At 39.6% G+C, this 12,892-nt stretch overlaps 1 protein-coding gene and 1 long non-coding RNA gene across 6 annotated transcripts in view; one reads left to right on the top strand and one right to left on the bottom strand.

Moving 5' to 3' along the window:
- inpp4b (inositol polyphosphate-4-phosphatase type II B) overlaps positions 1-12,892 on the bottom strand; it is a 786,855-nt gene that overhangs the window by 740,273 nt on the left and 33,690 nt on the right. For 3 of the 5 annotated variants that reach the window (XM_059965139.1, XM_059965141.1, XM_059965142.1), the window contains exon 2: positions 9,686-9,883. The exons of 1 other annotated variant lie outside the window; for it this stretch is intronic. In XM_059965139.1, coding sequence (XP_059821122.1) covers positions 9,686-9,800 — 115 coding nt within the window. In that variant the 5' untranslated portion in view covers positions 9,801-9,883. Of the gene's footprint in view, positions 1-9,685; positions 9,884-12,892 lie in introns of those variants that run through there. One more of the 5 variants, XM_059965143.1, reaches the window with a different exon arrangement.
- LOC132391664 (uncharacterized) lies at positions 2,506-9,935 on the top strand. The gene is made up of 3 exons (XR_009511299.1): positions 2,506-7,150; positions 7,753-7,846; positions 9,816-9,935. It is a non-coding gene; the product is annotated as an uncharacterized LOC132391664 (long non-coding RNA).

The following is a 12,892-nucleotide window of genomic DNA, read 5'->3' as shown; positions in this document are numbered from 1 at the left end:
GGTAAATCTCCTCTGTACCCTTTCCAATGCTTCCACATCCTTCCTATACTGAGGCGACCAGAACTGGACACAGTGCTCCAAGTGTGGCCTAACTAGAGTTTTATAGAGCTGCATCATTACATCACATCTCTTAAACTCTATCCCTCAACTTATGAAAGCTAACACCCCATAAACTTTCTTAGCACATATTAGAGGACAACGCAAGCGAGTGGGTTCACTGCCTTAGACTTCACCAGAAATCTTGGGTTGCACAAACCAATGAAGGAAGTTGAAGTAGTGTGCATAATCTCTCTTTGATCATACATTTTGGGTGAGCTCCCCAATGCAGCAGCGAGTAGTAAACTATGACGTGTGGCAGAGAACAGGTGTAGAAGCCTTGCTTTGCCTCTTCGGGGTAAGGTAGCAAGCTGAGAGTGATAACAATCTTCACCTATGTGGTCACAGCAGACTGGTTGCTGTGGTTGTGGGAAGTCATCGACCTCAGTGACTGAAAATACAGGATGAGCATTAGCTCTTTAAGTAGCATAAATCCAGAGTTGCATAACTAACAAGCTGAAACAAACACGGTTTCTGAGCTCCTTCATGGGACGAGATTATCAGAAGGACAGGGAAAGAAAGATTTAAGTATATACTAAAGTCTCCCTGAGCAACCTGGGTTCAGTCCTGACCTTGACTGCTGTCTGTATGCAGTGTGCACATTATACCCGAGATGGCATTGCTTTTCTCTGCCATGTCCCAAAAACGTGGTTTTAAGGTTCACTGGCCATTATAAGTTGCCTTTTCTGTGTAGTGGCAGAATCTAAAGGCAGTTGAAGAGAATTTGGGAAGAAAACAAAAATGGGATTATATAGGATTAATCTAAAATGCCCAGTTGATGACAAACAAGAAAAAAATCTGCAGATGCTGGACTTCCAAGCAACACACACAAAAAGCTGGAGGAACTCAGCAGGCCAGGCAGCATCTATGGAAAAGAGTAGAGTCGGCGTTTTGGGCTGAGACCCTTCATCAGGACTGGAGAAAAATGATAAGAAGTCAGAATAAGGAGGTGGGGGAGGGCAGGAGGTTGTAGGTGATAGGCAAAACTGGCGGGGGGAAGGGTGAAGTAAGGAGGTGGAAAGTCGATCGGTGAAAGAGATCCAGGGCTGGAAAAGGGAGAATCTGATCAGAGAGGACAGAGGCCATGGAAGAAAGGGAAGTGGGAGGAGTACCAGAGGGAGGTGTTGGGCGGGTAAGGTGATAAGTGAGAGAGAGAATGGAAATGGGCAATACTGTAGGGAAGAAGAGGGGAGGCCATTACTAGAAGTTTGAGAAATTGATGTTCATGCCATCAGGTCGGTGACTACCCAGACAGAATATAAGGTGTTGCTCGTCCAACCTGATAGCATGAACATCAATTCCTCACACATCCGGCAATAACCCCCACCCCTTCTCCTTCACCATTCCCCACTCCTACTTCCCTCTCTCACATTATCTCCTTACCTGCCCATCACCTCCCTCCGGTGCTCCTTCCCCTTTCCCTTTCTTCCCTGGCCTTCTGTCCTCTCCTATCAGATTCCCCCTTCTCCAGCCCTGTATCTCTGTCACCAATCGACTTCCCAGTTCTTTACTTCAACCCTCTCTCTCAGTTTCACCTCTCACCTACTACCTTCTATTTCTTCCTCCCTTCCCCATACTTTCTTACTCTGACATCATCTTTTTCTCCAGTCCTGATAAAGGATTTTGGCCTGAAACGTTGACTGTTTACTCTTTTCCAAAGCTGCTGCCTGGCCTGTTGAGTTCCTCCAACATTTTGTGTGTGATGCCCAGTTGTTGGGTGGTGCAAGCTCAATGTACCAAATGGTTGTTTCCATCTTGTATCTCGCATCAGCTCTATTACCAAGAAATACAACATCCCCACTGACTCCTGGAAAGCCTATGGCTAGAGCATTTGTAATGGTATGCATCATCTCCCCAGTCTCTAAGGCAGCCTCTTATCACATCTGTAGAGAAGTCTGTTATTGCCACATTAGCCTCATCAACTACATCAGAATCCACAAAACTGAAGAATAAGCAAGTTATCCTTTACCCTAGAGGCTGCCAGGGAATAAGGATGATGGTTTCAAGGAAACAGTATGAGTAATGCTCAGTTATTCCAGAATAAATCAGAACTATCATTTTTCAGAACAGTAAAGATAGAAATTGGAATTATGGGAAATGTCACATACTGTATTAACACATCATTTAACAGAGTTTAATGCTGAAATAAAGGAGTTAGGGAAAACAAGATCCCTCCAAAAAAGTTATCAGAAAAATTTCCTGATGCTAAGATAGCCAGAAATGCAAATAATATTATTTAATTTCAGGTCAAGTCAATATTCAAGTTTTATTACAAAATGTTGTTTTACAAATAATTTTACAACTTAATTTCTTAATTTGACTTAAAACTGTAAACATGTATTTGAATGATTACTGAATATAGATTAATATTAAAATCCTTTTTAAAAATGACCCAATTTATGAATGAACCACACCATGCCAATATTTTAAATAGTGAGTTAAATACTATATTTGAAATTAATGTACCCACCATGACACTAGAAAAGTCTATGCATGACGTTGATAGAACTTTAATAAGTACAGGCTGTCCCATGGTTATGAAAGCCCAACTTATCCTATGATGTTATTAAAATCAGAAGTCCAACATATATAAATACATTTTCCTATGATTGGCAGAACTAGTTTCCTATTTCCACTTGTAGTAATTGTTCTTTTTATCAGTCTTACGTGCTTTTGATGCATTTCATTACAATACTACAGTGCTTGAATTTTTTGTGTGTACATTCCAATTAATGAACAAAACGAACTTCAGAACATGCAGAAAGTGGAACCCATTCGTCACCAAAGGCTGGCCTGTGTTGAAGTCACCCATTTTGGAGATGTGATTCAATTGAAGTTACAACTCCATTAGCATGAATGTTATTTGTTTCAGGGTAAATAACTTTACAGAACAGTACACATTTAATTCTTATCAGGGTACTTTAACATTATACATAATATCCAACATGATTACAAGACAAATATCCCCAACAATTCAATATTGTAAACTATAGACAAAACTACATTTTAAATGTGGCCATTTTATTCTCAACATGAGAATCAGTTAATTATTTCAGGTAGAAAATGAAGCCTAATTATGTGCCAGATTTCAATGTAGGAATTGAATTATTGATTGGATCCTGCAAAGTCATATAAATAACGCTCAAATGCCATGTGGCATTTATGCTAAATAAGTTTTCAACTATAAATTTTCAACAACTTAACGTTAAATGTTAATGTCTTTAAAAGTGTTAGTATGTTTTAAATACTAAAGTATGCAGATTTATGTACATCTTTCAAAAGCACAGAATGTGTCGCAAAAATGCACCATGCACTGTAACTTCAAACTTACAATCCAAGACACATTAGCATAAAGTAAATTTTTATTATCAAAGTACATACATGTCACAATACAACCCTGAAATTCATGTTTTGTGGGCATGCTCAGCATAGTAACCATCACAGGATTAGCAAAAGAACAACCAGAGTGCAGAAGACAACAAATAGTCTAAATGCAAGTATAAATATATAGCAATAAGTAATGGGAACATGAGATAATGAGATAAAGAGTCTTTCAAAGTGAGGTCACTGGTCATGGGAACATTTCAATAATGGGGCAAGTGAGTGTAGTTATCCCCTTTTATTTGAGAGACTGATGGTTGAAGGGTAGTAACTGTTCCTGAAGCTTTGTACCTTCTACCTGATGGCAGCAGCGGGAAGAGAGCATGGCCATGGTGGTGGAGATCTCTAATGGCGGATGCTGCTTTCCTACGACAGTGTTTGCACAATGGTGAGAAGGGCCTTCCCTGTGACTGACTGGGCCATATCCACTACCTTTTGTAGGATTTTCCATACCAGGCCCTGATGCAGTCAGTCAATACACTCACCGCTACACATCTATAGAAGTTTGTTAACGTTTTAGATGACATGCCAAATCTCTCCAGACTCCTAAGGAAGTAGAGGCGCTGCCATGCTTTCTTCACAATTGGACTTATGCAAGTCCAGGACAGGTCCTCTGAAATAGTAACACCCAGGAATTTAAAGTTGCTAACCCTCTCCAGCTCTGTTATACTAAAAATATGTGTACTGTTAAGCAATCAAATACAGTACAGTACTTCTTGTTGAACCAGATCTCCTTGGGTCATACTGTGAACAGCATTTAAGTCTTCAAAAAGCAACATCCTAGAGTTCCAACAGAGTGATGTCAAATGCATGAATTCAGCCCTTCAGATGACCAACCAGTTCTGATGTAAACTCCTTCCCCTGCAATTTTTTTTCTCTCTGCAGATGCTATTTATCTGCTAAGCATTTCTGCCACTCTCTATTATTTCCGGTTTCCAACCAGCACTACGTTTTATATGCCACAGTGCCAGTGTGCGATTACTCTCTCATTCCCTTCATTTATTCTTCTCCATTTACCTTCCTTCAAAAACATCTGTTATGATTAACTAGCATTTGGCTTCCCTTCTTAAGCAACACTGAAAGCTATCAAGTAACCTAGACATTTTCCCCTCCACCTTACCACAAGCATTCTCTATAATCTCCATCTCATTCCTCCGCCCCCCCACAACAGAAAGCTCCAATTTCAGTCACATTGCTCTACCTCGGCCTTTTGTCTTTCCGCCTGAGTCACCCAGTTCATTCCACAGTCACTGCAGTCCCCATCACCCTGTTTCTTTCCCCTCATCCACCCACTCTATCTGTCCTTCTCTCACAGATTCCTTCCACTGGGTCGCCTCCCCCAATGTTCCCATCTAAACAATTCATCTCCCTTACCTGATTCCATGCTCCACCAATCAGATTCTATCGTCTGCAGTGCTTTGTTATCTCCCAGCCACTCTTCTGTCCTCAGTCTGCCTAGAGCCCTTCCTAATAACTTGTGTTGTTTTTCTCTGAGCATTGGGTGTTTAACAGTCTTTATTTCATATACACATTTAGGATCTTTTACCGTTCTTTGTTTTGTGGCTGCCTGTAAGGAGATGGATCTCTAGATTGCGTAATGTACATACATACTTTGATAATAAATGTACTTTGAACCTCTTTATACTGGCTATCACCTCTCTGTGTTTCAGATCAAATTAAGGATGTGGACTCAAAACATCAATGGTCCATTTCACTCTACAGGTGCTGCCTGGGCCCCTGAATTCTTCCAGCATTTTATTTGTTGCTCCAGATTCCAGCATTTGTAGATTTAGTTCTCTAATCCCATTCCCCCAACAAGGATCTCCCCCCCCCCCACTTCTATGGATTCAGCTTAATCCATTTAATCTTCTAAAGCAAAGATTCCAAAACTCCTTCCCACCCACAAAAAATCTCCAAAGAATGCTATCATTCTCATTCTTCTCAACGTATCACTCAGTAACTCTATTTATTTCCAACCAACTGCAGTCAATGTTCTGCTCAGTAAAACAAATTGAAAAATACTGTCTGAACTTATTCCCATTTCATTCCTCTAATTTTTTTTTATCTGGTTGTCTTTTGGATTGGCTGTATTAAAATTGCATGTGCTACTTTTGTTGGAAAACAATGCTGTACAATATTATACAAGATCAAGTATGATTTCTGTTATTTTTTTCCATTTCATTTGAAGCCAGTAACATTTGTACCTGAATAGACATCTTACATTCTGCCTTAAAAGTGAAAACACGATTAGTTTTATAACTCTTTCCTCAATGTAGACCACGAGTTTATTCCTCCCCATTTTAACTATTTTCCAACTCATGCTCACCCTTCTAACTGGAAGAGCAGTAGATGTAGTGTATATGGATTTCAGCAAGGCATTTGATAAGGTACCCCATGCAAGGCTTATTGAGAAAGTAAGGAGGCATGGGATCCAAGGGGATATTGCTTTGTGGATCCAGAACTGGCTTGCCCACAATTGGCAAAGAATGGTTGTAGACGGGTCATATTCTGCATGGAGGTCGGTGACCAGTGATGTGCCTCAGGGATCTGTTCTGGGACCCCTTCTCTTCATGAATTTTATAAATGACCTGTATGAGGAAGCGGAAGGATGGGTTAGTAAGTTTGCTGATGACATAAAGGTTGGGAGTGTTGTGGATAGTGTGGAAGGCTGTCACAGCAGGACATTGACAGGATGCAAAACTGGACTGAGAAGTGGCAGATGGAGTTCAACCCTGATAAGTGTGAAGTGGTTCATTTTGGTAGGTCAAATATGATGGAAGAATATAGTATTAATGGTAAGACTCTTGGCAGTGTGGAAGATCAGAGGGATCTTAGGGTCTGAGTCCATAGGACGCTCAAAGCAGCTGAGCAGGTTAACTATGTGGTTAAGAAGGCATACATTGTATTGGCCTTCATTCATGGAACTGAATTTAGGAGCTGAGAGGTAATGTTGCAGCTATATAGGTCCCTGGTCAGACCCCACTTGGAGTACTGTGCTCAGTTCTGGTCGTCTCAATACAGGAAGGATGTGGAAACCATAAAACGGGTGCAGAGGAGATTTACAAGGATGTTGCCTGGATTGGAGAGCATGCCTTATGAAAATAGGTTGAGTGAATCGGCCTTTTCTCCTTGGAGCGACAGTATGAGAGGTGACCTGATAGAGGTGTATAAGATGATGAGAGGCATTGATCGTGTGGATAGTCAGAGGCTTTTTCCCCAGGGCTGAAATGGCTGCCACAAGAAGGTGCAGGTTTAAGGTGCTGGGGAGTAGGTACAGAGGAAATGTCAGGGGTAAGTTTTTAACTCAGAGAGTGGTCAGTGCACGGAAGGGCTGCCGGCAATGGTGGTGGAGACGGATATGATAGGGTCTTTTAAGAGACTTTTGGATAGGTACATGGAGATTAGAAAAATAGAGGGCTATGGATAACCCTAGTAATTTCTTAGGTAGGGACATGTTTGGCATAGCTTTGTGGGTCAAAAGGCCTGCGTGGTGCTGTAGGTTTCCTATGTTCTATGTTTCTATGTGGGTGGCAGATTCCAACAGAAATAAAATTGATCAATGGGGAAACACTTGCTTTTCTCTTAATTTATATATTTGACTCACAAAGTTTGTTTTTCAGAATTTCAGCCTTTCATTTCAGATTTCCAGTATCCAGGAATCTTTGTTTACCAGGTATAATCAGTTTTATATATTCTTTAACATTATAGTTTTAACTGTACGATTAATTCCTTTTGAGAATCATATGCTTGGTGTAACAAAAATTTCAAACATCTTCATTGATAACTATCATTGCTTAGAATTTACATTATGAAGATACAACAATCCTGTTGTAAACACCTAATCGTGAATTCCATTCTATTGGAAAGTATTTGATTTGAAAAGCTAAAAAGACTTTGATTTAAATCAGTAGTTCTAAACCTTTTCCTGCTCATGGCCCACTCGTAACTTTCACTTATCACTGTGGCCCCCACCCTCCATAGTCTCCATTAGTTGCTACAGTTTCTTGTCAACTGTATTAATTATTCTAATATACAGTCAATACTTATGTTTTAACAGTTTATAGGAATTATATGTTAAATATAATGCAACAGGCATCTATAAAAAATAAAACAATTTCAAAGCTCTGGATAGTTTACATTATTTATAATATATATAATATTCTTCCAACCAGCAACAAAAATGTGCTTAATATTGTTACCTTGGGTAATTAGTAAGATCCTTGCGATTGATGAATCTATGTGTTTTTATAATATATGCTTGCGACTTGGTTACAGATAATCAAAGATCACATCTTTTCACATCAAGATGGTTACAACTTTTGGATTCAGTTGAAGAGTTTGACTAAAACCACATTCAATTTGATAAGAGGTGAGAAATCTAATTGAACTACTTGGCTTACTCCCAGAGCTGTGGAAACTTATTCTGAATATTATGAGTAATACAGAATTTTTTTTGTTGCCGCGATTGAATTTTGTTTGAGTTATTAGATCCCTCAACACCATTCACATTCACCCCAAATGCAGACATTTGTCTGGAATATGCATCTCCAACAGGACTCTGAACCAAAATTTCATTATCAGTCTACAGTTGCTTCACATGCACAATCAGATCATCATCTTGCAATTCTATTTTAAGAGGGCCAGTGAAGGAAATAGCATACATTCACAATGTCGAATATTGAATTTTTCAAGTGAAATGGTAATAGCCTCTTTGCATGATATGAGATTGCATTTTTCTTGTATCTGTTTGTTCAATGAATTCAGTTTTTGAAATATGTCTGACAAGTAAAATGTGTCAGACTTAGCGGAGTCAATTTCATCTCTGACACATCATCCTCCACAACTTCCACCACCTCCAAAAGGATCCTATCATCAAACATATCTTCACCTCCCCCCTCCACTTTCCACAGGGATCAGTCCCTCCATGATTCCCTTGTCCATTTGTCCCTCCCCACTAATCTCCCTCGCAGAACATTGCTACAAGCAGCCAAAATGCTACACCTGCCCATTCTCCTCCTCCCTCACCTCCATTCAGGACACCAAACAGCTATTCCAGGTGAGGCAACACTTCATCTGAGAATCTGCTGGGGTTGTCTATTGTGGCCTCTTCTGCATATTCCCGGTAGCCAAACATTTTAATTCCGATTCTCATTCCCGTTCCGACATGGCGACACATGGCCCCCTCGTCTGGGTAACTTCCAATCTGATGGCATAAACTTCGATTTCTCCTTCTGGTAAAAACAATTCCCTCTGTTTTTCTATTCCCCAATGTGGCCTCTTGCCTCTTCTCACCTGCCTATCACCTCCCCCTGGGTCCTCTCCTCCTTCCCTTTCCTCCATAGTCCACCCACCTCTCCTCCTTCCCGTCCTTTCCAGTCCTTCATATTTCCTACCCACCTAGCTTCACCTATCACCTTCTCATTACCCTCCTTCCACTCGCCCCTTCTTTTTATTTTTGCATCTTCCCCTTCCTTTGCAGTCCTGAAAAAGGGTCTCAGCCCGAAAAGTCAACTGTTTTTTCATTTCCATAGACACTGCCTGATTCCAGCATTTTCTGTGTGTTGCTTTGGATTTCCAGCATTTTCTTTTGTTTATAATTTATCCCCCAATCTGCTTATAACTTAGAAATGCTACAATACAATCCCAAAGTGCATATATATATATATATATATATTATAATAATATATAATATATATTTATATATTTTAGTAATATTTCATTAAAACAATGCACTTATCAAGATCCATTCAGAGACTCCTGTGGCCCTCACTTTCTAGTGTTTGTGGCCCCTACATAACCCAGCATGGGCCCCTAGAGGGCCATGTGGCTCACGTTTAGAACCACTGATCAATATTATGGAAAAAAAACATTATACAATGCTCTAGCAAACAATGTAACATTAATTTGCCAACTATTAACCAAGACATTTTGTGATTTGTGGTAACATGACATTGAAAATAAGTACTAAAGAAACAGCAATTTTGTTTCATAATAGAAAATTCCAAAAATTAAACAAACAATCAAAAATATGTCTCTAATACCTCTGCATTTTGTAACTATAAACAGAAGGAGCTTATTCTGTACTTCTGGAAGGATATTAATCAAGCATTTCCAGAAGGATATTTTAGGCATTCTATGTAAATAAGTGATACTAATAGCAAGCCCATTTTTCATAAATGCAAAGATTACAAAATAATTCAAATGTAACCTTGATGTTTTCTCCATTTGGTTGTTGATTTCCTGATTTTCAAAATGCCTTCCTTTTCAAAATAGAAGGGAGTCTTCTGTGCAAGGGAGAACAATTCAGTGGAGTTGAATTTCATTTCATTTCTTTTCAGAAATAATGAAATGGAAGATGAAGACTGACTTAATGCAGCAGTCAATGAAGCAAGGGCAGCATCAAGAGCTAAATATGAAATAAAATGAATAAAACAGATTATTTTCCCAATAAAAAATTCTAACTCTACAAAAGTAAAAGGCAAGTCTTTTCTTTCAAAATTATTTTTTTCATTGACAGCATTGTGGTCTAAACTACAGAGGCTGTTGCCATAGTAAAGCATCTCGAAAGATCCTCAACAACCATGTACTGAACAATGTACAACAAAAAGAACAATAATTTAGGATTAACACCAAAATTATTTCCTAGAAAATGTCATTTCCAATAAATGTATCTATTTCATTCTGGAATTTCCTCTTATCTTATTCCCTCAAAGGGGTTAATGCGGAAGTATATTTCTAAAGATGGTAACAATCCTATCATTTGCATGTCAACCAGAACTAAATGCCAGAAGGTCATTAAGTTATTGGTGGGAGACGCCATTGCTGAGGTGAAAATTACAATCCACAGAATAGCCATCCATTTGCAATCAGGTGTAGGAAAACAAAATATTTTTATTACTAATTGCCTGAGGATATTAAGGCTAATTGTAACCCTCCTTATTAACAACTCAGACAAGAGACTGATGCATGCAATAGGCTATTCCTCAACAAGCTAAGCCTGTCCTAATAAAAAGCCATTGAAATGAAGTTATTGAAATTATAATTAAGCACACTCTCTCAAAATTAATTGTTTGGAATACTTCCTTTATTAAATAGATACTGCAGTTCCAAAATTTGCTACATACATGCACACATACACAAATCAGTAATTGTCACCAAGGTGTGATTTCAAAGTACAGAATATAATTTTGGAGTGAGGGTGAGTCTGACGAGGCCAGATTCAGATCTCACTTCAAGTTTTCTTATAAGAGTGGAATACATTTTGATCCTGTCATAGGTACCAGACATGGAAGGTTCAGAAGCAGATTTTGACATCTATTCGTCCCTACATCCTATACTTGTTGTATGCAAGATAGGTGAAATGCTACTTGTTCTCCTGGGTCACATTCCCAGGTTGCAGCAGTCCATATACTGATGACCCACCTACAAAAATATTGTCATTTTTGCTCTGGTGAAAGAATAGCTGTCTATTTCCAAACATTTTTGGAAGGAAAGAATTTCAACATTCAAGATTCAAAGTACATATAATATCAAAAAATGTATAAATTACACAACCTTGAGATGTATCTGCTTATAAGCAGCCACAAAGCAAGAAACCAGAAAGAACCCAATTAAGGAAAAGACCAATATCCAATGCAGAGAGAAAGAGGAAAAGAACACAAATCATGCAAACAACAGAAGTGAGCAAGAGAATCCTGAACTGAATTGAGTCCTGAGATCCGAATCCATGGAGCAGCCTGGAACAGACTCAAAGCCTTGGTCTCCGTTCATCGTATTGGCAGGGCAAATCACTACGAAGCTCACAGACATAGTGCAAAGCAGGCAGAGCACTCTCACAGCCTCAGCACAAAATCGGCCTGACCCCCGCCTCTGGTCCCAACACCCTGCCTTTCCAGTCTATCTGGGCCAGTGTTTGAATAGTCGAACAGCAGATCGTGCCTCACTCTAGGACCCGGGCCCTGCCGCAGTGAAATGCTGCAGGCCTAGGCCATGCCATCCAGTGATTCGCTCCGAGCCTAGAACACACCGCCAAGCTCAAAGCCATTCTCAGTCTCTCCAAATGGCTCAGCGCAAAGAGCAATCCAACCTCACACCCAGGTTAGTTGGGTGGGCATTGAAACTCTTCTGCTTTGACTCCTCCTCTCCGAGTCGCTCAGTCCAACTCCACCTGCGTCGATTTTGCAACGCACCAGCACGGCTCATCCCTCGAACTTGTTTCCCCTTCTCTCCCCACTTCATTGTTTGCAATGATAGTTCACAATTTACTAAAGAAAAGGTGTTATTAATAATGTTTTAGTCAATTTTGTTGTCTTTCAAACTACCAGAAAGCTGTTGCTTATCTTCAGTAGTATCACCTTAAACAGGAATTTTATAGTATTATGGCTTATGTTCTTAGTAACAGGTGTTATCTAAATAAGTAATACAAGATTCGACAGAGAACCCAGCTGAAGAGAGTGCAATGTAAACCTATGTCACCACTAGTGACGGGGAGAGGGTCTCAAGCAAATTGGCAAGGTGCTGATTAAGCAAACTATGGTTTCCAGAATGGCATCAAATCACAGGCTTCCACGTATATGATGTCCATATTAGCCCTTTGATTCTGGGACTCTGAATTGTCAAGCTGCTTGTCTGACAACCTACACTGAAGAGTAGAAAGATAACCAAGCTTTAAAATGAGAGGACCAAATTCATCATCTTTATTTCCCAATACAAATTCCTCTTCTGGAACTTGCCCGAAATTTGATCAGACTACCAACCTGGTTTGGAAAGGGAGTTCCAGAACTCAGTTCTTGGGCACCAGTAAAGAACAGGAGCACAAAATTGGAATACACTTGCTCAAAAAGCTATAAGCTGGAGGATATTCAGAAAATTAGGTACCAGGTTTGTATCACATCTGACCCTGGGATCTAACTCCAACTACTTACACATCAGCAACAAAGTCACCTGTATCTACCTCTGAAATACCACTCAACTGCTCCCTTTCTTCAGTTCATCTTCTGCTAAAACTTTCATCTGCACCTTTGCCATCTTAACTCTGATAATGCACTTGTAGCTGTTCCCTCTAATTTTAATTACCTTCAAATTAATCATCTAATAATTGATCATTTCTTAAGTTCATCATGCCATTTGCACATCAGCCTGATTCCTGTTGACTTACGGCAGCAGTGGGAAGCTTAACTGGACTAACCATCAACATTGCAAAGTCCTAGCAATCTCTTGTTGGCACTGCATTGTTTATCACTTGATATTTTGCAGCCAATCCTGGCAGGTAGGGGCGTCAGGAATATCACTTCATAATCACTGCATGTCAGGACAAATACAACTAAATATGTTCTTCTGTTATGCAGAGAAGATCAAAAGAAGTTTCACATGGGAGTGATGTTAAAAAAAAGATATAATCCTGAACCACATTGTA

Source organism: Hypanus sabinus, chromosome 3, assembly GCF_030144855.1.
Source record: "Hypanus sabinus isolate sHypSab1 chromosome 3, sHypSab1.hap1, whole genome shotgun sequence".
NCBI classification, from domain to species: domain Eukaryota; kingdom Metazoa; phylum Chordata; class Chondrichthyes; order Myliobatiformes; family Dasyatidae; genus Hypanus; species Hypanus sabinus.
The sequence above is the reverse complement of the archived record's forward strand: the minus strand, read 5'-3'. Positions and strand labels throughout refer to the sequence as shown.